Below are 23353 nucleotides of genomic sequence, written 5' to 3'. Positions count from 1 at the left end.
CATGGCGACCTAGACTCTCCTTGTATCTTTCCACTCTGAGTTTTAGAGTTAGAATTTAGAATCGATTCCACCACATGCAGTTGTCTGTGTAACTAGGGGCATTTCCACAGTGTTCCCATGGCGATGGCATTTGGAATTCTTTTGAAAGTCTTTCAAACCAATTACGAAGGCCGACTGTGGAATCCAGAACCATATTAGATCATTTTAAACAGTTTTGAATGGATCAGGAGTAGGAAAGGCTGAGTGTCAGCTCTTTCAGCAAAAGAGTGAGCTATTATGAAGGTCAGGAGCCAATGGGATTGGTCGTCCTTGGTCTTCATAACTTCTCAGATACATTTAGCTCCATTCACTAAACAGAATCGCATTATAATTCGCTTTCCCGAACCGGTTTTAGCAGTCCCTGCATATCTACACAGCTACATATCAAATCAAATCAAATCTTGTGTCCTCAAGGCCCTTTAAAGCAAGTCGCAGCCCCGCAACCTACACAAAAAATGATTTTTAAAATTTCGTTTTTAAATACTCATCTCGTAAACAAAAAATTCCCTAGATACATTAAAGACAATGCCCAAGCTGTCCACAGCCCTGCGATAAAACAAACGAAATTGTTCCATGGGGAGAGACATTGCTGTAAAATCGCAAAACTTCACATTATATGAAGAAAAGAACTGAAAGATGTAAATGTGTGTTCAAATCAAGTGACATTTTGTTTTTCTAAATAACGCTGTGTTAGCCAAAGAGGACAATGATCTCTTTGAAAGGATTACATTAGAGATTAATATATTTTTATATCTACGAAGAAAAAAAACACAAGTCCTTGTGCAACATTTTTACAGATTCTTAAATTGTGGAAATCTTTGGACACACCGCATGGCTTTTATTTTCAGAGTTTTCAACTTTGGGGAGAGAGGGCCAGTCTGCGGTGTAAGGGAGGGGATCGGAGGGTTGGGGACTAAGACTTACATGCAGTGAAACCATTTCATTTTCAAAAATCCAAAAAAAAAGAGAAATATACGAAACATTTTAAAAAAGAATCAGCAGACAGGTACATGTATGCATTACGCAGGAAAAATGACATAACGGTTTCTCTAAAGTGTTGAAAAAAATCAAGCGTTGCTTCAACGGCGGTGCAGTGAAGCTCGAAACGACGTCACATAGAACACCCAGAGTATCTCATCTTGTATCGGCAAAAACAAAAAAGAATCACCACCTTACCGCTTCAGCATGTTCAGTGCACCAAAAAAGTTGAAAATTGACTTAATGTAATGTAGCTGCACTTATCAATGTAATCAATTCTCACACAATAAACCATAGTGAATTATATTCGCCAGTATGTCAAAACAACAAGCAAATGTCTATCATTGTGCTGTCTAGATTTGTTCCTTTTTGTTTAATTTCCGCTCCACATATCTTCTGTATTTCACCATCATATCGTCAATACCTAATTTTGCTCCTTTGCACAAGCACTAACCAACCAAGGGATCTTAGCTTTGTCACTGATAAATGGAAAAAAGTCAGTCCGAAACATTTAGCAAGAGTGTGACCGCACACACATGTACACTTACACACATACACATACACAACACATATCAAAGTGTCTCTAGGCCCTCCACAACATTCCCATTTTATCAAAACTGTGATACACCTTGAACTAACCCCTCTCAGCTTGCGCCACATTAACATCGCAACACATTTTTCTTTCGCTAACGCAACTCATCGTGGATCTCATCGGTGGTGTGCTCTAGAGGGGACAAAAACCCTAAACCCTAAACCAAAAGATTGGTCCGCCCTCTAAAATGAGCGATGGGGTAGACACAGTGACCAGGGCAACCCTGTAGTGCACCTGGTGACCATAGGGAGGTTTTAGCATCGTCCCTGTGACCGAGTGTCCCAACGAACCCTTTAGCTACACCGCTCCCCATCCCCTCAGAGAGCCAAGGACAATGGCAGGAAACAAACATACTGCACCGCTTGAGCAACTACAATAATAATCATTTAAAAAAAGACAAAAAAAAAAACTTTCCTATGGAACAGTAAGTGCAATGTGCTTCATTTTTATATTGACTGAGAACAAAAGATATATATATTTTTTAAAAAAGAAATTAAACATCACACTGAAATGGTTTGCAGAATAGTGAAAGGATCAAATGTAACGAACAACAACAACAAAATGAAAAAAAGTGTTAACTAACAGATTCATTAGAAGAATCAAACAAGCACCAAGAGCTCTGGTCTCTAAAAATGTCCATTATCCCTTCCTCCACCCCCTTATTAGTGCTCTGACCAGGCAAGCTAAAACAAGCAGCCGTCTATGGTACCGAAAAGAGCAAATCTAAAAGACCGTGAATGGAATACTGTCTAAAATATCATCGGTTTTAGCCCATGTTGATTTCAGAGTATCATTTTTCCTGTAATTTATTGATTTACTTTACATATCAGAATCACACGTTAACTTAGTGTATTTGTGTTGTTGATGTTGCCATAGAGGACACACGTGGGTCGAATATTTTGTTTAGGTTCCTTTCATTGGGTACAGTTTCTTATATTTGTTTCCATTATTTATAATTAGTTGCTGTTCTTACAGTGTATGCAGGTTTTAGAATTAGTTAGAATTATTTCTTTTCAATCAAAATGTGTTTAATTGTGTTTGTAAAAGTCTGTGGTAGCTTTTGTTGCAACATAATTTAAACGGAAAAAAAAAAAATCAATATAGCGCCAATGAACTTGTATTATTTGGCCGACTTTAAGCTTGTAGTTTTAACTTATTGTTAACTTAAAAACTATTTATTATCATTATTATGATTATTATTATTATTGCCTCGTATGAAAGTATGTTTTGTGTATATTTATGGTTTATTTCATTATATTTGCAAGTTTAAATACTTTTCATTTTGCCAAAATGTGGTTACACCTTTTTGTTTTTCTTTAAAGGGAACAAATAGATTAAAAAAAAAAAAAAAAACAAACAAAAAAAGAAAACAAAACAGAAAAAAAAACTGCTTTAGAATTACAATTTGGGAAAGTTCTCCATAGGCAAAGAATGCACTGCTATATTAAACTAACTGAAGTGTATAAACATACATGCTGTGTGCTAGATGTTATGCCTTTAATGCCTGTGTTTTGTTTGTCTTGTTAAATGAAAACCTTTTGATTATTTAATCTAATCACAGTCTTGTTTTTCCAGCCACGTTCAGAACCCCATAGGGAGTCAGGGCCCGGGGCGAGGCCTGGGGCAGGGGGGAGGGGGTTTGGGGGGGGGTCGAGGTGCGGTCCGGTCTACAGTCAGGCTCGGTGTCCCTCGTCAAAAACCTCTCACCCGCTGCCATACAGCCACCAAATGGACCGAGAGAGCGGTCTAGAAAATAAAAGAGTCAGTGGGAGGGCTAGAGCGCAGCGATTAGCAGACGTGGGCGAAGAAAGCGCAGCGGGGGAGACGAGCCAGGCGAGGCACTGAGCTACATAAAGGGGTCAGTGGTCACTGTTTCTCAACCAGTTGTATTTTGTGTCAGTTAATTTAGGAGGGACACAGAGTTACTTAGCAACGTTCTTCTGAAACCATTTTCCAGGAATAACAGAACAATAACAGAATAAAACAAGCGAACAATGATAATAAAAAAAGATCAAAAGCAGAACTCAGATCTCAGTGTCTGTGTCACAAAGAAAAATCTCATACTTCCAAACATGAACAAACAAAGACAAACACATAACAAAGGGGAAAAAAAATAAACCTTTCAGTTTAGTTTAGGATATTTATTACTGGGATTTCAGCTGAAGACGCTTGAGGACTTTTTCATGGAATTGTTTAATTATTTGTACTTTACATGCCAGAAAAAATAAAAGATATGAATCTCAGAGTTTTCTTTGTGCCTGCCTTTTTTTTTTTCTTTCGAGGGGAATTGAGGGGTTTTGTAGACGTACATCACATGCTGCTGCATTCATTCAGGACAAAATGAAATTCTTCATCCAATTTGATCATAGTCAGTGAAGTAAAAAAAAAAAACAGTCTAGTGTGTAAAACATTAACTCCCACTCCCTACACCAAAGATGTGTAATTACTAATAATAACAAAATAACTAAAAATTATGAGTTTGGTGATGAGTTTTTGGCTCAAGGTCTGCATTTAAAGTCACACCAGAGGAGTTCAGCTGGGATCAGGACTTGGCTTTCTGCAGACCAGTCAAGATCTTCCACACTGACTGAATCAATCATGTCTTTTTGAACCGTGACTTATACACAGAGGCACTGTCATGTTAGAATAGAAAAGGGTCCTGTCCAAACTGTTGCTATAAAATTAGAAGCACACAATTCCCTAGAATATCATTATATGCTTAAACATTAAGATTTGTACTCATAGAAATTACTAAAGTAGTCAAACATGTTCATTAGAAGGGGGTGACCCAATACTTTTGGCAATATTGTGTGTGTATATATATATATATGCAACAGAAATATATTAAATTCAACTATAAATTAAAATGATAAACAAATATATTATAAAAATAGGCCGAGAAGCAATAAATGCATTAAACTATACATTACAATTATAGCAAATGAATAAATCATATAAACGAAAAACTTAAAAAAACGAATAAAACACAAATATAACAAATACATTAAATTATAATTTAAAATGCCACATCGGGACAAGACCACGGGAATCAGATAAGCCGCTTGCACAATCTGACATGGCTGGGGGTTGGAATTGAACTCCGGGTTTCGTCTGGCCGGAGAACTGGCCCCTCAACTGAGCCTGGTTTCTCCCAAGGTTTTTTTCTCCATTCTGTCACAGAGGGAGTTTTGGTTCCTTGCCGCTGTCGCCTCTGGCTTGCTCAGTTGGGGACACTTGATTTTTTAGCGATTATCGTCAATTTGATTTCACAGATTTACTACTTAAACTAAACTGAGCTAGACAATGACATCACTGAATTCAATAATGAAATGTGTTTAATCTTATCATTATACATTACTGACACTCTATCCTCCAATTTGATACTGTTAAGTGCTTTGACACAATCTGTATTGTTAAAAGCGCTTTATAAATAAAGGTGACTTGACTATTTAGTTAACTAACCAACTGAGTGATAATTCAAAACAAACACTAATGTGTGCATCAGTGGTTGATGCAACATGGAAATGTTGAGAAAACACTTCTTAAAATTGGTATGATTTTTGTACATCTAGTGCTCAAATACTGTGCAGCCTCTCAATGTTCTGTGTAATTATATCCACCTGACTAGTGACTGGTCTTTGTGTGAATGTCTACAAAACGTCTCGATAACCTATGTAACCCTTGTTCCCTGAAGGAGGGAACGGAGACGTCACGTCGATGACCGACGAATTGGGGATCAAAGTGACGTCGAGTGTAACCGACTGAAAAGGAACTGGAAAATTTGTATATAAGCGTATAAGCGGTCGGCTATTTTAAAAATGAAAATCCTAAAAGATGAAAATAATTATGAATATGAATTATGAAGAATCAATAAATTATGAATGATGTATTGCTACTGTGTGAATAATATGTAATAATGTAATAAGTACTTAAAGGGGTGGCTGATTGCGATTTCACTTTTTTAACGTTAGTGTGTAATGTTGCTGTTTGAGCATAAACAATATCTGCAAAGTTCCGATGCTCAAAGTTCAATGCAAACAGAGATATCGTCTTTTAAAATTCTGGCAATTTAATGCCTACAAAAATGACTGGTAACGGACTACAACGAGTTACTTTCCGGGTCCGTTACGTCACAAACCCAGATAAACCCCGCCCCCAGGAACATGCAGCAAAGGGGCAAGGCCATGCTGCGCTGCTTTAGAAAAGAGGAAGAGAAAACTAGGGGTGCACTAGAAATCTATTCATATATGAATCCCGATTCTGTCTTCTAACGATTCTAATGGATTCACAAGTTTCAAAATCAATGGTCCAAAGCAGCGGTTCTTAATACCGTTACTCGCGTCTCCCTGCTCTGCATCTCTCATATTCAGATCAGCTTCAACAAACTGTTCCAATTATACACTTATTTTCACATAGCAATGAGAAGCGTTACACATGGTTGAGTAACACGAGCGGTTGCCGTGCTGTATTAAAGCTTTAATTAGGATAAAAACGTATTAAAAGCTAACAAAAGCAATAGCACTTACACATAACAGCATATCTAAAAGTATGATCCAACAACAAACATACCATTAAAAGCGCGATCCTCTTCACTAACACCCTTTGCGTCTCATTCGGGCTCAAATAGAGTGGTGGAACTATGATGCCACTTTGTAGGCAAAAACCTGGCAGCGAGTTAGCATTTTAACACTTCCAATTCCATCGCCCCAGAGTCAATGGGTTTTTTTTTTAATGGGATTTTGGTTAAATCCCTTAAATAAGGTTCACACAAGCTCAAGATACTGTCACGCTTTATTCTACGACACATAAAACACACCAGTTACACCCCACTCATGATTTTTTAAGCGGTTACGTTTCTTAAAAAAGACGGTTGCTAACAAGTTGCTAAACGGGACTACAGCCGCTGTCGGAGACATTCAACGTCATCACGAAGAACAGTTGATCAATTTATAGTATTTCCCAGTTGTAGTATTTGTAATACAATTAATTTTAGAATAACAAATGAATAGTTTCCCACATTTTATATTGCTGTTCGACAATGTTTTTTTTTTGCTTTGCCCCGAAATGCGACAAGCCTTCGGAAGATGCTCGTTTTAACGCTCACTGACACAGAGACTCTGGGTTTGTACCATAAAGTAACCTCATATTACGATTATTACATGTAAACACCACATTTGCCGGCTTTACGTGTTGAAAGTGAAACTTTAATGATGCATAGCGCTTAAAGCCTTGTTAAAATTAAATGTTTACGGCCACATGAAGCTGTTAGAAAGCATCGAGATTGAGGATTTCCTAGAAGCAAGGATACAATAACATTTTGTGTACCCACCCTAAGAAAATGAGCTGAAATATGGTACTTTTTTCACTAAATTAAGTTTAATGTTACCATATCCAAAAACTCACTCACTCTGCTGTTATTTAGAAGATTAAATATGTGGCGATTCGCTTTTAATTCATATTAATCAAGGATTTATTGACTGTTAATGCACCTTATTTCGAGATGTACAGAAATACATGCTTTCAAATGTCCTTTAGTTAAGATTATTTCATTTATTCACTATAATATTTATTACTAATGTTTCATTTCAGTTTGGCTATTCATATTTATATGAAACGGTTCATGTAGCGTGGATTAAAATTCATATACAGAGTAAATCCTTTTCACTGAACATGTTACAATTAAGTTTGAGAAAGTTGTCGGGAGCGCGGTGGTGGTGACATTGAAGGCGAGCGACCATGGTGGTGTAGTTCGGTTATAGCCAAAGTTTAGCTTTTTAGTTCTGGTGCTTTTATTTAGGCTTCAAAATTAATCAAAGTTATATTATTTTGTGAAGATTATCTTGACGGACAAAAAGTTTCATGAACTATGATTGAACACACACATCTTATTTTTTGCGATAATCCAAAAGCCTATGGAAAAATCTTATTGGCTTTTTGTCGAGGGAACCAGTTTCATGCTAACAGCCGATCCGCCTACAAAGTGACGTCATAGTTCCCCCACTCTATTGATAAGCAATATAGATGACGCCATTGTTTACAATACAACCGGAGCACATGCAGCTGAGCTGAGAGGCGGGACGTTCAGACGCGCAGTAGAGGCGGATTAGCCAATCACAACACACTGGACCAGCTAACCAATCAGAGCCCATCACGTATTTCTGAAGGAGGGGCTTCATAAAACCAGGACATAATCGGGGTGTTTATCAGAAAAGGGACGGAGAGGTGTGGAATAAAGGTAAATTATGTGAAAAATAATGCGTTTTTAAAAAAAACTAATCATGAATGTTTGACTGCACCCCATAAACACAATCAAGCCTAGAAAAAAAAAGAAAAAAAGTCAACCACCCCTTTCATTTTTGGAATTTATGTAATCCAGATTACTTGTAATCAGTCACTACCCAGCACTGATACTGAATAGTGCATCATTTGGGACAACAAAGGTCTTTTTTTCAACAAGACACAACTACTTTTGAAATATGAAGTTCAATTTATTTAAACAGTACTTAACTGTCACAGTTTTATGTAGCCAAAGGGAAAGGGCTATCAGACTCTTATGTGTAGACAATAGAGTACATGGCGCAAAGGATTTAAGACACAACTAAGGTCTTTTTTGAACAAGTATCAAGTAAGAACAATATTTTTTGTTGTTGAATTTATTTCAAAATTATCCATGGAATGTGAAAAGATCAGATTTTACCCTCAGTAAAAACAACAAAACATTACAGTTTACCAAACTTCATGCTCTCCCAACTTCCAGCCTCATTTAACTGATTCAAAGCTAATGGAAGAGGTTCATAAACAGCCTGAACTGGAATTGAAGTTCATGTTCCCACAGAGCAACGACCTACAGACCAGGAGAGAGAGGGAGAGAGAGGGGAAAAAGAAAAAAGAAGTTAATATTGATTTGTGACCACACGCAAACATTTAATGTATTCTGAAGTACATAATACACAATAATAATAATTGCACTTTGGGGTCATAAATTGATGATAATGCACTGTGTGCATCAGTATAGATGGAAAAGCTGATTTCAGGAAATTTGCAAGGTAGGTTTATCACAATTTGAATAAATTCACAGACTTTTAAGAACAACTCCAGTCAAAACAAGATCTTTTGTATATAATACTTGAGATATGCACACTTGTTCCAGACAACTAAACGTTTTCCAAATTTGATATTAAACAGAATGCAAATGTTGTTGATCACTGGAGCGTTCATTGGTGGAACAAAGCAATATTATAGACAGAACTGTTTTCAGCATTAAACCGCTGTTGTTTCCAAAGGCTAACTGAATCTATTAACAAAACACAGTAAACTGTCATCACTATAGCAAAACTAAGACCTCATTACATTCAAAGTGTGAAAAATGCATCAAACCAATTTAGAACCTATGATAATTGAAAAATTAAGCCGTGTTTTTTCCATTTAAACATTAAAAATAGAGTTTGCGTGTATTTTGTGGCACACCATGCATCAACAAGCAGAGCGTGGAGTCTAGAGCTCCTCGTGGCCATGTGCCGAGAGGTCAATGTTGGCTGTCTCTTGGCACACTGCAGGAGTGGTGAATTCTATTAGGTATTCACAGCGACTCGGCTCCGATGTCGAGGTCACCACAGTCTCCTTCCCACAAGTCAGTTTCACCTACCACACAAAGATACACTTAGCAGAAAAACTCACAGCTTGAATTGCACAGTGGAAGTAATGAAAGAGCCGGTACTTACTGTAGTTGATCTGTTTGGACCTTGCCAGCACCCAGTGCCCTGCTCGTATTTCATCATCAAGTACTTATTATTTTCAGGCCCTGACCAACTTCCCCATGTCCTGGGAACATGAGCATCTCTCATTAAATACTGTCAAAAACACTCACGCCAAGATATTGCAAATGTGATGACAAAGTGATGTGATATTGAAGAAAAAAAAAGAAAGCTTAAACCGGTCTAAGTTGATTTGCTGGTCTCAACACAAATCATGTGTTTAGTTGATTGCTGTGGATCCAACATAAAAAAAATGTATATGACTCATACCACTACATAGTCAATATTAAAAGCTCTATACTGTCTTACATAAAGATTTTTATCTTTTCCTTCTATTTTCTGATATTAATGCATCTCTGAGTCAGAGACCGTAAATTACAGAGATCCCAAACTTGGCAATCAAATCAAAAAATAAAACACTAAAGAAAAAAAACTTAAATCTAAAAATTCTAGAAGTGAAATTAGACTAAGGCATTACAAAATTATAATGTAAAGAATGACAAGAGAATATTCATTTTGAAGTAGAATTAAAATATTAGATTTAAAAAATTAACTTGAGTGTTAAATAGCAGCAAAAAACAAAAAGGTAGGAACAGTTAAATAATATCAATCAATATCAGTAAATAAAAAAAATGATTTGCATTTATTTGATCAAAATAAAAACCTTATTAAAAAAAAAGCTTATTTTTCCCAGTAGCATTACTCCAGTCTTCAGTGTCATATGATTCTTCAGAAATTATTCTATGCCGATTTGCTCCAAGAAACATTTTTGATTATGAATGTTAAAAAAACATTTTTGGAATAGTTTGTGGAAATCATGACTTTTTTTCTTTGATTAACAAAGATATAAAACAAAAACAAAATAAAAAAACAGCACTAAAATCTTTATAAAAACTATAAAAGCCTTTACTGTTGCTTCTGATCAACTTAATGCATCCTTGCAGAATAAAAGTATTAATTTATTTCATACTTTAACCGAAAAGTGGCCAAAAACCTCTAAAACAAAACCACCTTAGTCTGGTTTAAGATGGATTTTGTTTTTTGTTTTTTACACAATGCCTCTTACCCAAGGTTGGTCTCTGAGCCCCCATACTTGGGTTTCTGTGAAACCCGGTTGAAAGGACAGAGTCTGTAGATGTACCTAAAGGCAAACAGAACAGAAATAAATCACAGCACAAAAATATCATTCCAAAACAAAGAACTCTGGTTTCACTTACTCGCTAGTGGTAAGTTCGTAGCACTGGCTGTACAGGTAGGTGAACTCAGCATCAGGGCCAAAATCAAAAGACAGCTCTTTTTCAATATTTCTGCAACACAATCAAAGGAAAACTCAACACAGTGCTCAGCAGCAGTGTCCCTGAGCACCAGCGTCAGAGAACACTGCAAATGCATTCAAGGACGCAAGTGATGCAACCATAAGTCGAACTCTGATGTAAGCATACACTGACCAATGAGAATTTCAAGTGCATATGAAAAACCAGTTTGCTGCACTCCCACAGGATTTCAAACTCAACTTCTTTTGACCATTTAGTGGAAGATAGATAGCAGCATTGAACAAACCTGATTTGATCGTCCATCTCCCGAAGACCTTTCTCGGCCTCCTCAAAGTCATCTCTGGCCTTCTGAGCAGCTGTGAACCAGAGAACAGTTGGTTAGCATTTCTCTGTAACGTACTGATTAGGGTGAGGCTCAATATGGAAGGGCGTGGGGGGGGGTTATGATGTGATATATCACCACGATATGAGAAATTTTATTTCATGATATCTAAATTACATTTTATATATATAATTATATACAAATTTTTCTAATACAGTAACCGTAGGTTTAACGTGTACATTTATTTAACATCTTTTGTTGTTTGATTAACATTAATGAGACAGACAGGTATTTAATTAGGCTGCTGTCCCTTTAAAGGGTTACTCAACCCCAAAATCACTTACCCCCATGTCGTTCCAAACCTGTTAAAGCTTTGATCGTCTTGGGAACACAATTTAAGATATTTTGGATTAAAAGCGAGAGGCTTGTGACTGTCCCATTGACTGCCAAAAACGATTTTACATCAAAATTACATCACCGTAATAATACAAAGCTACGAGAATACTTTTTGTATGCAAAGAAAACTAAAATAATGACTTTATTCAAAAATTCATCTCCTCCGCGTAGCACCATTTTGGAGAATATCCGCTGGACGCAAACTGTGTACGCTGTTCTATGTCAGCCCCACCACACGGATATGCTGTTTTCGTTCAAATCAAAACGTATACTCGGATAATGTATAATGGATATTCTAGAGCCCTGCATTTCGGACTTTTTTACGTCCCTAGGGCCGGGCTTCGGGACAATTTTCACGTCATAGTTCAGACGCGGGCCGGGCCTCGGGCCTGTTTTAGGCTTCTCCTTATTTTTATATTTTAGACATCCATCAATTAGTGATGAAAAAAATTTAATCCGTGCTACCGCGACTGTCAAGAGCGGCTCGACGGTGTTTAGTGTCCCACAGCAGCGAGCGTGCCGTCAGCGCAGCTCAAGAGTTCTGCGTTCAAATACACGCAAGCTTGTCGTAAAGCCCCGGCAAAAGTAATTACCATGAATGTGTCCGGGGGAAATAGTAAGGAGGTATTTGAATTATTTACTAATAAACTAGTGTTTTCTGTGTCAGTATCGCAAAGATGAAGACCCTGACTCGCCGTCTCCTCATTAGACGCGCCTTTAGAGAGAAGTGCGCCTTCACGGATTATAATGAAAGTTTTTGTTTTCGATTTGATTTTCGGTTCATTTTTGTGAATTCAAGCGCTCCTGCTCAAGACGAGACGGCACAAAAAGTGCAGTTTTCTTTTCTTTTTTATAAAATAACGTTTTGTTGATATTGTGAGTGCACACAAATTAAAAGTAGACCCTATATATATATATATATATAAAAAATGATATATTACTTTTACCTTTATGAGCAAAAATTACGGTGTAGCCTAGGCCTATTTTAAGTTGTTTCCATTGAAAAAAAATGCAATTGATTACGCTGATGCCTCCATATCCTGTGCTTCAGCTTCCACTCTCCGCACAAATACAGCACACATTTATCTAGGTTTAACATTTAAACATTGTTATAGGCTTGAACTGTTTTAGTATATCTATGTTATTTTAGGCAAGTCGTGATGATCCGAGAAGGCTAAATTGATCAAACATGCTATGATCAGCCTGCCGGTCTGCCGCTGGCCGCTTGGTCGTTACTTTAAGAAAGAAAAAAACTTGTTTAACGAACAATAAAAAAAAAAAAAAAAAAAAAAAAAAGCGCTCCAAACGGTTTTCTAAATTACCTATAAAAAACAAAACAAAAGCAAACGAAATATAATCACTTTGCCATTACATACAAAACTGAACTATTTTAATAGCTGAAACGTGAGCCGTTTTGGGAGAAGGGGAAAAAAAGACGGGCTCAGGTCGGACTCGGGCCGATAATTCTGATAAGCTGTCGGACACGGACTGGGCTAGGGCCTGAGCATCTCGGGCCAGGGCCTAAATTTGAGGCCCGTGCAGGGCTCTAGGATATTCTCCAAAATGGTGCTACGATGATGTGGATGAGGAGACGACGAATTGAATAAAGTTGAAATTGTTTTGTTTTCTTTGCATACAAAAAGTATTCTCATAGCTTTATAATATTACAGTGACGTAATTTTGATGTAACATCGTTTAAGGCGATGTCTTTCGTACTTTTCTGGGCCTTGACAGTGTTAATTACTTGGCAGTCAATGGGACAGTCACAAGCCTCCCGGTTTTGAACGACATGGGGGTAAGTGATTAATGACTAAATTTTGGGGTGGAGTAACCCTTTAAGAGCAAATGAATGTAATATACTGACACATATCCGGTTTTCACCCACCTGTTTACGTTCACTTAAGCCATAAACGATTGTATTTTTGTGAGACACTCCACACGCTGGAGATTTTGACAGCCGTGTGTGTGTGTGTGTATTTGACCATTAAGGCGCAAGGAGAACTGATCACAGAACTGGGATCACGCAGGTGTGCGGCCGAGAGAGAGTTTCTGTCATTCAGGTGAATCCGCTTATCTATCCCACCTTCACTTACTGCAAATTAATTGATAACGAATTGTGATCAGATGGTAATTTTGTTCTACAACAAGTTAGTTAACTTTGATTAGTCTGTTCTTGCCTGACAGAACACTTCTACTATTCGCTCTGATCACCAAGTCGTAAAGAAATTTTTAAATACGGGATAAAACATGCTTTTTTCAAAATATGTCGGGACACTAAAAAGAGCTGAAATACGGGACTGTCCCAGGAAAAACAGGATGTCTGGTCACCCTAGTATTGATGAATAGGACTGGCAGCAGAACCAACCATCGATGAGGACCTGGGTCTCTGGGTCATAGGGTGGCATGGCTTCCTCATCTTCATGACTCTTCTCTGGGGTCTTAACGGTGGGCGGCACCTGCACAACACACAACGGCGTCTATATAAGGACATAATTTTTACACCTGCACAGTACGGTGAGCATGAGTTATAGAAAACTATGTTGTAAGACCTTTGCCATTGCGCCTTAGGACATGAGTTAAAGGTTAAGGACTTTAAATGTCAAGCGGAGAAGTGTTAATAGAAGAATCAAAATGTCACTGCGGATCTAAACATCACGGAAGTTAACGCTTGCTCAGGTTTTCTGTGTGATACACACTCTCACCTTATCATCGTCTTCATGATAATCATCCTCATCATCGTCATCCTCGTCCTCTTCCTCAGAGACGTCATCTTCTGGGTACGGCTCGGAGTCATGGTCTACAACTGGTTCCTTCACTTCATCTTGAGGCGTTTCCACTGGGGTAGGTTCCTCAGGCTGGGACTGAGAGAGAACGGAGGAACAGTCAAAATGCATGTTAATGAGCTATTGTGTTCAAGGATGGTGGAATTATAAAAAACTGATTTGTTTTTTACACTGAAATTTGGGTGCTTTTATTATTGTCAAGCATCAATACTCAACTACACAACAATTCAAGACAAGTTGTCAAATTAAAAGACAATTCAAAGTACAAAATAACTAATATAACTAACTACACTACTCTTACATTGTTACAAAAGATTTCTATTTCAAATAAATGATAATAAATTCAAATTCAGCTTTGCCATCACAGGTATGAACTAAATTTGAACACAATGATATAGAAAACAGTACATTTTAATTGCAATAATATTCCACTTTATGTATTATTGATCAAATAAATGCAGCCTTGGTGAGCATAAGAGACTTTTGAAAAAAAAAATTAATAAATAAAATCGAAATGATCCCAAAGTTTTAAAAGGCAGCGTAAATAACTAACATTGGTAACAGGGTTGTTGAGCTATTTAATAATTTATCTAAAAAAATGAGGAAACAGAATAAGATTATTACATTTTTTAATAGGGAAAATCATGCAAAAGCAGGGATACATGTATAAATGATGTTATGTATGGTTAGTCAAGTTAATATTAATATTATTTTAAAAAATACTTTCTATAATAAACATATCAATTACAGAATTTTGATAACTGGCTACTTGTCATACTAAATGTTTTCATTTTTCATGTAAATTTTTGTTACAGTTGATCTAATCATCATCACTTTGATTTAGGGCTGGGCGATATGGCTGAAAACTGTATCACGATATCAGTGTTTCATATCGGTCGATATCGATAATTATTGATATTTTTTATGACCCATTTAAAATAAGGACCAGCAGAAAAATATTACATTTAAACATTTTTATTTTAAACTTAACCTTCCTCTGATCATAATCCCCTCAGTTATTAAGACAGAAATGTAAACAACCATGGAAAACTCATTAAAATGTAAACATAAGTCTAAAGTCACAATGAACACTTAACAATTATCTCTTAACATTTAAGGTGCAAAATGAAAGATGTAAGAAATGCTTAATAAAGTGTAATAAAATAGTGCAAAGTGTTAAATATAAACAGAGAAACCTGAGAATTTAGTGCAAGTTTAGTGCTAGGAAGTTCACTAGCTGTTCACCTTCTGGTGAATAAAGTGTTTTTAAAATATGTGCAGTGTTTTGTAAACAAATAAAACTGAGGTAGACTGAGATACATCTGTAATATAAAAAAACAAACCTGATACAGTACAGTAACATCGTTTGAAATATAAAACGGAAATACGAAAAAGTATCTCTAAGTTATTCTTACTCTAATCATACTTTTTGTGCTAGGAACACCAGCTGGTTGACCTTCTCTGGGTCTAAAGCTGCCCTGGTGCATGTAACAGTATTACCCCCAGTACTAAAAATTCTTTCTGAGGGGGTGCTGGTGGCTGGGATGCACAAGTACTTTTTCGCCAGCTGAGACAATCTGGGGAAGTTGTGTTCATGTAGCCTCCACCAGTCCAGAGGGTTAGACTCGCTGTCTGCATCAGGGCACATCAGGTACCTTTCCAGCTCACTCTCCACTTTTTGTTTTTCAGTGAGAGGCAAAGCATCATCTTCTTGGCACTGTTTTTTGAAAAAGCTCCCCAATGACTTGCGTTGCTTCTTCACGCCCAGTGGCACAGGTGGTCCACTGACAGCTCCTCCTTCTGCACCTTGGTCTGCTGCTCCCTCAGAAGGCCCTGCTTGTGATTGGCCCTGGTCTTCATCCATGATCTCAGACACAGCTCTCATTTGAATGGCCCCTACCTTCTCTGGTCTGATGTATTGGCCTTTAAACCTAGGGTCCACGAAAGTAGCCATGTCAAGGAGATCATCTGTGTCAGGGTCAGCATATTTCTCATCGAGATAGGTCATTATTTTTGTCTTCGGCTCTTTTGTGAGCCGAGTGTCCCCCTCATTAACTTTCAGCAAACTGGAGCGGAAAAGGTGGAGCACAGGCTTCACGTACGAGACCGTCACATATGACTCCCCAGAAAGGGAGTCTGTGAACTCCAGGAGAGGAGTTAAGGACGCATGCATAGACTCAAGGACGTCAATATCCTGCCACGTTGGGATCAGGTGCCTGTTGTTTTTGTCAGAAGACAGAACTTCAGTGATGGCCTTTTGTTGCTCTAGGACCCTTGCCACCATCTTTTGTCTTGAGCCCCACCTGGTTGGTGACTCTGTGACCAGCTGGTGTGTGGGAAGATGGAGACGTTCCTGTGCTTTAGAGAGAGCACTCTTTTTCTTCCACGAGTAAGAAAAGGTAGATACCACTTTCTTGCACACACCTACAGCCCTCTCCACTCTTTTATCTTTTCCTGCGGCACCTGCAGAAAAACAATGCCAGCGTTAATAACTGATAATAGATCACACACAGAAACACACACACACACACACACACACACACACACACAGAGTCATGTCAGTGTGTAAAGCTGCTTCCATAGATCATAATATATAATCTCAATTACTGGCTAATAAAATCACCATAGGAACCAACATTGATGGCGAGCATTAAAATGACAAAGCTACTCACCAATAGCAGAGTGCAAATGATGGCCAAAACACTGCAGCCGTGTCCAGTTGTTCAGTGAAGTCGCCTTTACTACATTTGCCCCGCTGTCTGTGGTGATGCACACCATTTTGTCTTCAATCAGACTCCAGGACAACAGTGCCTCCTTCAAGCCTTCTTCTATCACTTCTCCTGTGTGATCTTCGGGGAAGTATGCAGTCTCAAGGCATATGGTTTTCAAACCCCATTCATTGTCGATGAAGTGAATGGTCAAGCTAATGTATGGCTCAGAAGTACGGCTTGACCACAGGTCAGAGGTTGTTGCAAAGTACTTAGCTGACAATATTTCTTAGCTTTCAATATTTAATTCAGCTTAGGAATGGCAGTCTTTGAAAAGTACTTTCGGCCAGGAAGAACATAGCGTGGGTCAAGCACGTGTATAAGCTTTTTATAACCTGGCTTCTCGACAGTGCTAAGCGGAAGCATGTCTTTGGCTATATGATATGCCACTGCCTCCGTTATATCTTTGTACCGTTTAGATTCTTTGTCATAAGGCACTGATGCAGAGTACCTCTCCATGGTGGTCTGCTGCTTGCGCGGTGTTGCAGCTACAGATGTTGTTGGTTGAATACGGCTGTGCTCCAAAGGGTGAGCGCGGCGGCTAAGGTGGTACATCAAGTTCATGGTATTAACAGTCTTGGCGGGGACGACGGTCTTGCATAATTTGCAGACGACATTGGTCTGACTACGGTCAGACTTATAATATCCAAAAAACTGCCATACTGGCGAGCTGACTTTTCCTCTTTTATTTACAATTTCCTCGCTCGCTGCGGCACTCATTTTCTGCTTATGAAGAGGAATCCAGCAGACCAGCACGAGACAACGATATGGCGCAACCAAACTGATACTGTTACATGATTGGCTGTTAGCACGTCACTCCCTACGTTGCTAGGTTACCAGAGAGCGAGTGCCTTTGTTAATGCAACCAAACTTGCTTCGCAACCTCTGTTTTCTTCTGACGAAGAATAAAAAATATTGAACGTTTTATCGAACACATTTTTAATTTAAATCGATCACGTGTCTATCGCGATACATATCGTTATCGTTTTATCGCCCAGCCCTACTTTGCATCTTAACTGTCATAAAGAAAATTAATAGGACAAAGTTAAGTTTTTTTTAACAAAAATAAACATGACATGTCTGCATCTTCTCTACTAACCTCTGAGTGGTATTTGTCTTTAATGTTGGTCCAAATACTCTCAAATGTTGATGTGTCCACCTGCTCAGCTCCTCCCATCAGTCCCTGAATAAATCACAAAGCAGACATCTAAATTAGTGGCAATTCATTCACACAGTGCATTTAGATAGGTGGCACATTTTGACTGAGAAATTATTAAATGCAAAAAATACCTGGACCTCAGTTTCAGTAAGTGTGCCATCAGCATCTGAATCCAATTCAGCATGAGACTGAAGCTCAGAAACAGACACACTGACACACAGAAACAACACGCCAGTTTATATTTATTCTGAGAGAGAGAAAAAAAATAATATATATATATATATATATATATATATATAATCATTGGCACTTGCAAGCCATCTGCATTGTCATCCAGCTCCAAAAAGGCTTCTGCCATTTTGGCTTTGTCCTTCTCCAAGCGAATAGCTGCCTTTTGCTCTGGAATGAAGTTAAAAAACAGATTAGATCTACATTAATGCCAAATCATTGATGAAATGAGCCAGCCTGCAAACTAAACCCTATTAGTCAATTTTCATATGGCTTAAAGAGATATAAATTTGCAGCTGCACTCACCTTCCCAGACCTTGAGGTGGCGCTCTTTAGCTTCCTTCTCGGGCTGCTCTGCAGTCTCTTTCACTGTCCTCAGCACTTCAACTTTCTCCTCGAGCTGTTTCTTATTTTCCTGCATATCAGTCACTTTACCCTAAGAAGAGACAGCATTTTATATTTACCAAAACTCACTGACAAAATATGTTTTTTTAAAAGTGCAGCATATACAAGCAATTATTCAATGTGGGAACTGGATGATTTCTGTTGCATTTGAGAGTAATAAAAAAAAAACAAAGCAAATATGACAGCAGCATTTCATCATGGTTGAAAACTGACATTTGCTAAGATTTTTACCACACTAGCAGCTGAACAAACAAAAACAATTGTATAATCGGTAATAAAATACAAAACCAAAGCATTTTGACATCTCGGACTGATGTGTGGGTTTATACAAAGCAAATCTTACCTGCTTTTCTTGTCGTCCTTTCTTGGCTTCCTCAATGAGCTGCTGTTTCAGAAGAAAGCCCTCTTTGGTGATCTCAGCCATCTTCTGCAAAACCTCCCGCTCTTTACGTCCTAGTTGCCTAAGAACCAAACAAATCTCAAATATTTCAATGCGTCTATAGCCGTTGCATCTTAAGTATTTTCTCGCAGATCTTTGTTCTCATAAAAACAAAAGTGTATTGTATTTATGTTATTTAACATTCCTACAGTTTAACAAAATCTCACATTTAAACAGCTAGAAGGTGTTTTCTTTGGGATATTAACATCCATTGATTGCTAATTTAAACAGTCAAGATGATTAAAACTGATATTTATTTTAATTTAGTACATCTTAGTACAATATTGAGATGCAGCACAATGACCAAAGACATCTGTCTGGTGCACATGCATGCAATGGTGTCGTGTGTAATGTGCTTTTCCCTGGAAAGCAATTACATTTGGATCAGAACTCACTTGCAGGTATTTTCACATTTGGCTCCGCTGTTATACTCATCAGTAGTATCGCAGCAGTCTGTGGAGAGGAAAGATTTAAAATGCAATACCATTCCATTCATTGAACACAGCTGAGGAGAAATGTCCAAATGCAGAGCCATCTTACCACAGATGCCATCATTAATACGGGAAGATGGGATAAACATGGGCCTGTAACCAGCATTGGTGCAATGAAAACTGCCATTTGGACAAGCAGCGGTGCCTGAGGACCAACATAAACAACTGTCATGCACGATGCCAAACTATACTGCATCAGCACTTCACACCTATCATCATAGACTTAAGACAGTTCACACAAAATATTACAATTCTGAGACCTGTTGTATTTAACCTCAGGTCTCACTGAAAGTCCAAGCGGTTTTGTTCAACACATTGAAGTCATACTCTTCATTCACTTTCACTGATTGAATGAAAAAGGGCAGCTTTTGTATTCTTTTAGATATCTTCTTTTGTGTTTCATACAAGAAAGCAAACCATGAAGGATGTAAATTTTTTATATTTATATTTACGTATACAGATGTTTAGCCCTTTTTTGTTCTGTTCTAAACGCAGTTTTGTTCATGAGTGTCACGCAAGCATGTCAAAGCGTCCGTTTACCATATTTGACGTGCTTTATATACGTGTTGATCAATGTTCATATGTGAATAAAAGCCGAAATTAAATCTGCTCATCATATAAAGTGACCATGTCTCTTTAGAGGACTTTTATTAGCTAAACCAATGGTTTACTTTTACAAAGCTTTTATGAACTTTTTGAAACTTCAAAGTTTTGGCAGCATTAATTTTCAAAGAAAGAATAGAAATCTCTCAGGTTTAAAATTTTTATATGTTTCTCTTTTGTGTTTTGAAGAGGAAGAAATTGTATGGTTTGAAATAACATCAGGGTGAGTAAATTATAATTTTATTTATAGGTAAAGTAACCCTTTAAATGTAAAAACTAGTTAAGCAGACTTTTCAGGAAAACATCTAAATGATTTTGAATATAAATCTGAAGTGAAAAGCTTTCAATTAAAGACTGGTAAAATAATCCACCCTTAAATTACAAAAAATAAATAAAAATGAAGTACCTGGCTCATCTGAACCATCCTTGCAGTCGCAGTAGTCATCATTCACTCGGTCAAAAGGAATAATCCGGGATCCATCGAGACAGGTGAAAGGTTTGTTCTCCTCATAAAACGGTTTCTCTTTATTTATTTAGACAAAATAAGAGTTCAACCAGTTAGACCAGAATGTGCAGAGAAACCAGTGCAGGTTTAATACAGAATATTTAATAAGTGATCTATGACTTTACTTGTCAGCGGCACTCCCCGTGGCCGTTGAATCTCTACAGGTGTCCCCAAGCTGACAGCAAACACCAAAGTCAACAGCAGGTGCAGGCAGGTCATGATGCCACAGGAAAAGCAGGGACAAACGCAAACTCCCACTAGAGGCGCGCGACCTTGGAGCAAAAGGAAGGCACAATGTTCAGCTGAACAACACAGTATATCCAACCCCTTCATAAATATACATCTCAAACCAAAGGTCTGCAAAACGCTAAACGAATTTACATTATTCTTCATGCAAATGATGGTTGCAGATAAATCGTCTGTAAATTGTCTTGTTCGCATCATCCTCGTTAATTCAATCTGAAATGGCTTCCGCACACACGGCCAACCCAACACTGAAATACTCACACAACTGAAGGGATAAACTATACAGTATCACGATAGCAAGCACTATGTTTCGATAAACAACACGTGAATATGTGCGCTTGTATGCTTAGTCTAAGAAACCATAGTAAAAGAGTAAGTCGTTACTTACTTCCGAGGAGCGCTGTGTCACTGTTGCTGTGTCACCAAGATGAGCGGTGTTCTTGTATGATTGGTGGATTCAAGAGGAGCAATGCGGCATTGTGGGCAATGCAGTCATACACAAGAGGATGGATTTGGGTCGTCCCCCCCCCCCCCCCCTTTTGCACAAAATCAATGATATGCTTAGTAATATAAATTAGCTACCATATATTTAGGCAGAAGCGTCCCACCTATGGAGGACAAAACCAGCAGAAATAAAAAATAAAAAAATATATAAACAAATAAGAAAATAAACAAATAACTTGATGAAACAAATATAGTTCATTTGTAATAAAATTTGATCCTGAATTTATTTTTTATGACCTTTTTCCTTTATTTGTTATTTTCTGATCTTTATTCATTTACGTATTCTTTCATTTTGAATTTATTTATTTATGTATGATATATTTTTAAGCGCATTTATTCATTCGTTTGTTTGTTTATTTATTTATTCAGCTGGAGGTGGGGATAATCACTGGCTGTACCATCTCAGTAACCTTTTTTGTGCTGGCAATGAACATGCTGGTCAAGGCGGCTGAAACAGAGTGCAGAGGTCCCCTTAGTAAGTCTGGAGTAAGGCAACCTCCCAAAAGAGCCTTCATGGATGACCTCACAGTGACAACAATGGTGGTACCAGGAGCCAGGTGGATTCTTCAGGGGTTGGAGAGACTCATGTCATGGGCATGCATGAGCTTCAAACCTGCAAAGTCCAGGTCTTTGGAAGGGGAAGGTTACAGACAGATTCCGCTTCAGGCTGGGAGAACACCAGATCCCGTCAGTCACTGAGAGACCAGTGAAGAGCCTTGGGAAGGTCTTCAACTGCAGACTGAGGGTGCTTTCACATCTGTAGTTCGGTTCATTTGGTCCGGACCAAAGGCAAAAAATTATACATTGTAGCTTCCTTTTCACACCACACTGTTTGCTTTGGTCCGAACCAGCTGAAACGAACCAAAATGCAGTCACGTGACAACATCCACTTCACTTGTTGGCTAGATGTGTCTTTGAACGCATTCCCTAAACTGCTTTTCGATTGGTCAGAAAGAGCGTGCAGGAAAATTCCAACGGTGCTCCCGGAAGTAAACAAAGACAGGAATAAAATGCAGCAGACAGCACACTGCTATTTTGAGGCTCCGCACCTCCTCACAACCCCAAGTTTGTCCGCGACCTGCTATGCTAAACTGCAAACTGTCAACAAACACTTCCTCATCCTATAATGCACAGCGCAGCTGACTACGGTAGCTGGTTTAATCCAAAAATGTGCAATTCTTTTTGCAGTTGGGTCTGTTTAAGGTCGGATCGCTTTCTCACCACAAACAAACCGCTCCAGGGTTCGTTTGAAAGCGTACCGACACCACCTCTTCAAGGAGGTCTCGGTATGCTTGTTTGGTCCGCTTTTGGTGCGCACCCGAGTGCGATTGCTGCTTTCTCACCTGCCCAAACGAACCGCACCAAGAGGGAAAACGAACTCTAGTGCGATTCAACCGAACTAAATGAGGCAGGTGAGAAAGCACCCTGAATGACAGAGACTCCATCAAGGCAACCGGTGCTGACTTGGAAGGATGGTTGAGAACAGTGGATAAGTCTGGGCTCCCTGGAAGATTCAAGGCCTGGGTCTACCAGCATGGAATCCTCCCAAGAATCCTCTGGCTTCTGCTTATCTATGAGGTCCCCATGACTGTGGTGGAAGGTTTTAAGCAAAAGGTGAGCAGCTATCTACGTAGATGGCTGGGTCTACCGCATAGTAAATTACAGAGGCTAATACAGGAGGAGGTGCGAACTTCAGTCGAGGAAGAGTGAACCAGCAGAGCAGTGGCCATGCGGCAGCAAGGCGCCTGGATGAATTGGGAGCAGGCAATGGAGCGGAGTGTCACTTGGAAAGACATCTGGAAGTGGAACCCCCAGAGGATCAAGTTCTTGATTCAGGGGGTCTATGATGTCCTCCCAAGTCCATCCA

At 38.5% G+C, this 23353-nt stretch overlaps 1 protein-coding gene across 1 annotated transcript; it reads right to left on the bottom strand.

Annotated features, from left to right (window-relative positions):
• Positions 1-6049: 6049 nt before the first annotated feature.
• LOC306853918 (glucosidase 2 subunit beta-like) lies at positions 6050-21432 on the bottom strand. The gene is made up of 18 exons (XM_079391618.1): positions 21371-21432; positions 20862-21008; positions 20638-20754; positions 19678-19773; positions 19533-19590; positions 19042-19159; positions 18600-18729; positions 18380-18464; positions 18197-18275; positions 18006-18089; positions 14058-14216; positions 13721-13811; positions 10924-10993; positions 10581-10670; positions 10430-10504; positions 9331-9430; positions 9077-9250; positions 6050-8453 (listed from the first exon to the last, which is right to left on the bottom strand). Exons 2-17 carry the CDS (start codon positions 20953-20955, stop codon positions 9104-9106), a joined length of 1593 nt encoding a protein of 530 aa, XP_079247744.1. The 5' UTR covers positions 20956-21008; positions 21371-21432; the 3' UTR covers positions 6050-8453; positions 9077-9103.
• Positions 21433-23353: the final 1921 nt, after the last annotated feature.

The sequence above is a fragment of the Barbus barbus genome, assembly GCF_936440315.1.
Source record: "Barbus barbus genome assembly, chromosome: 3".
Lineage (NCBI taxonomy): Eukaryota > Metazoa > Chordata > Actinopteri > Cypriniformes > Cyprinidae > Barbus > Barbus barbus.
The sequence above is the reverse complement of the archived record's forward strand: the minus strand, read 5'-3'. Positions and strand labels throughout refer to the sequence as shown.

Coding starts and splice junctions, on each gene's coding strand:
- LOC306853918 (XM_079391618.1), bottom strand. CDS start 20,955: ATGACCTGCCTGCACCTGCTGTTGACTTTGGTGTTTGCTGTCAGCTTG. Junction 20,755..20,861: donor ACGGGGAGTGCCGCTGACAA/GTAAAGTCATAG, acceptor AAATAAATAAAG/AGAAACCGTTTTATGAGGAG. Junction 10,994..13,720: donor GACCCAGGTCCTCATCGATG/GTTGGTTCTGCT, acceptor TCTGGTTCACAG/CTGCTCAGAAGGCCAGAGAT.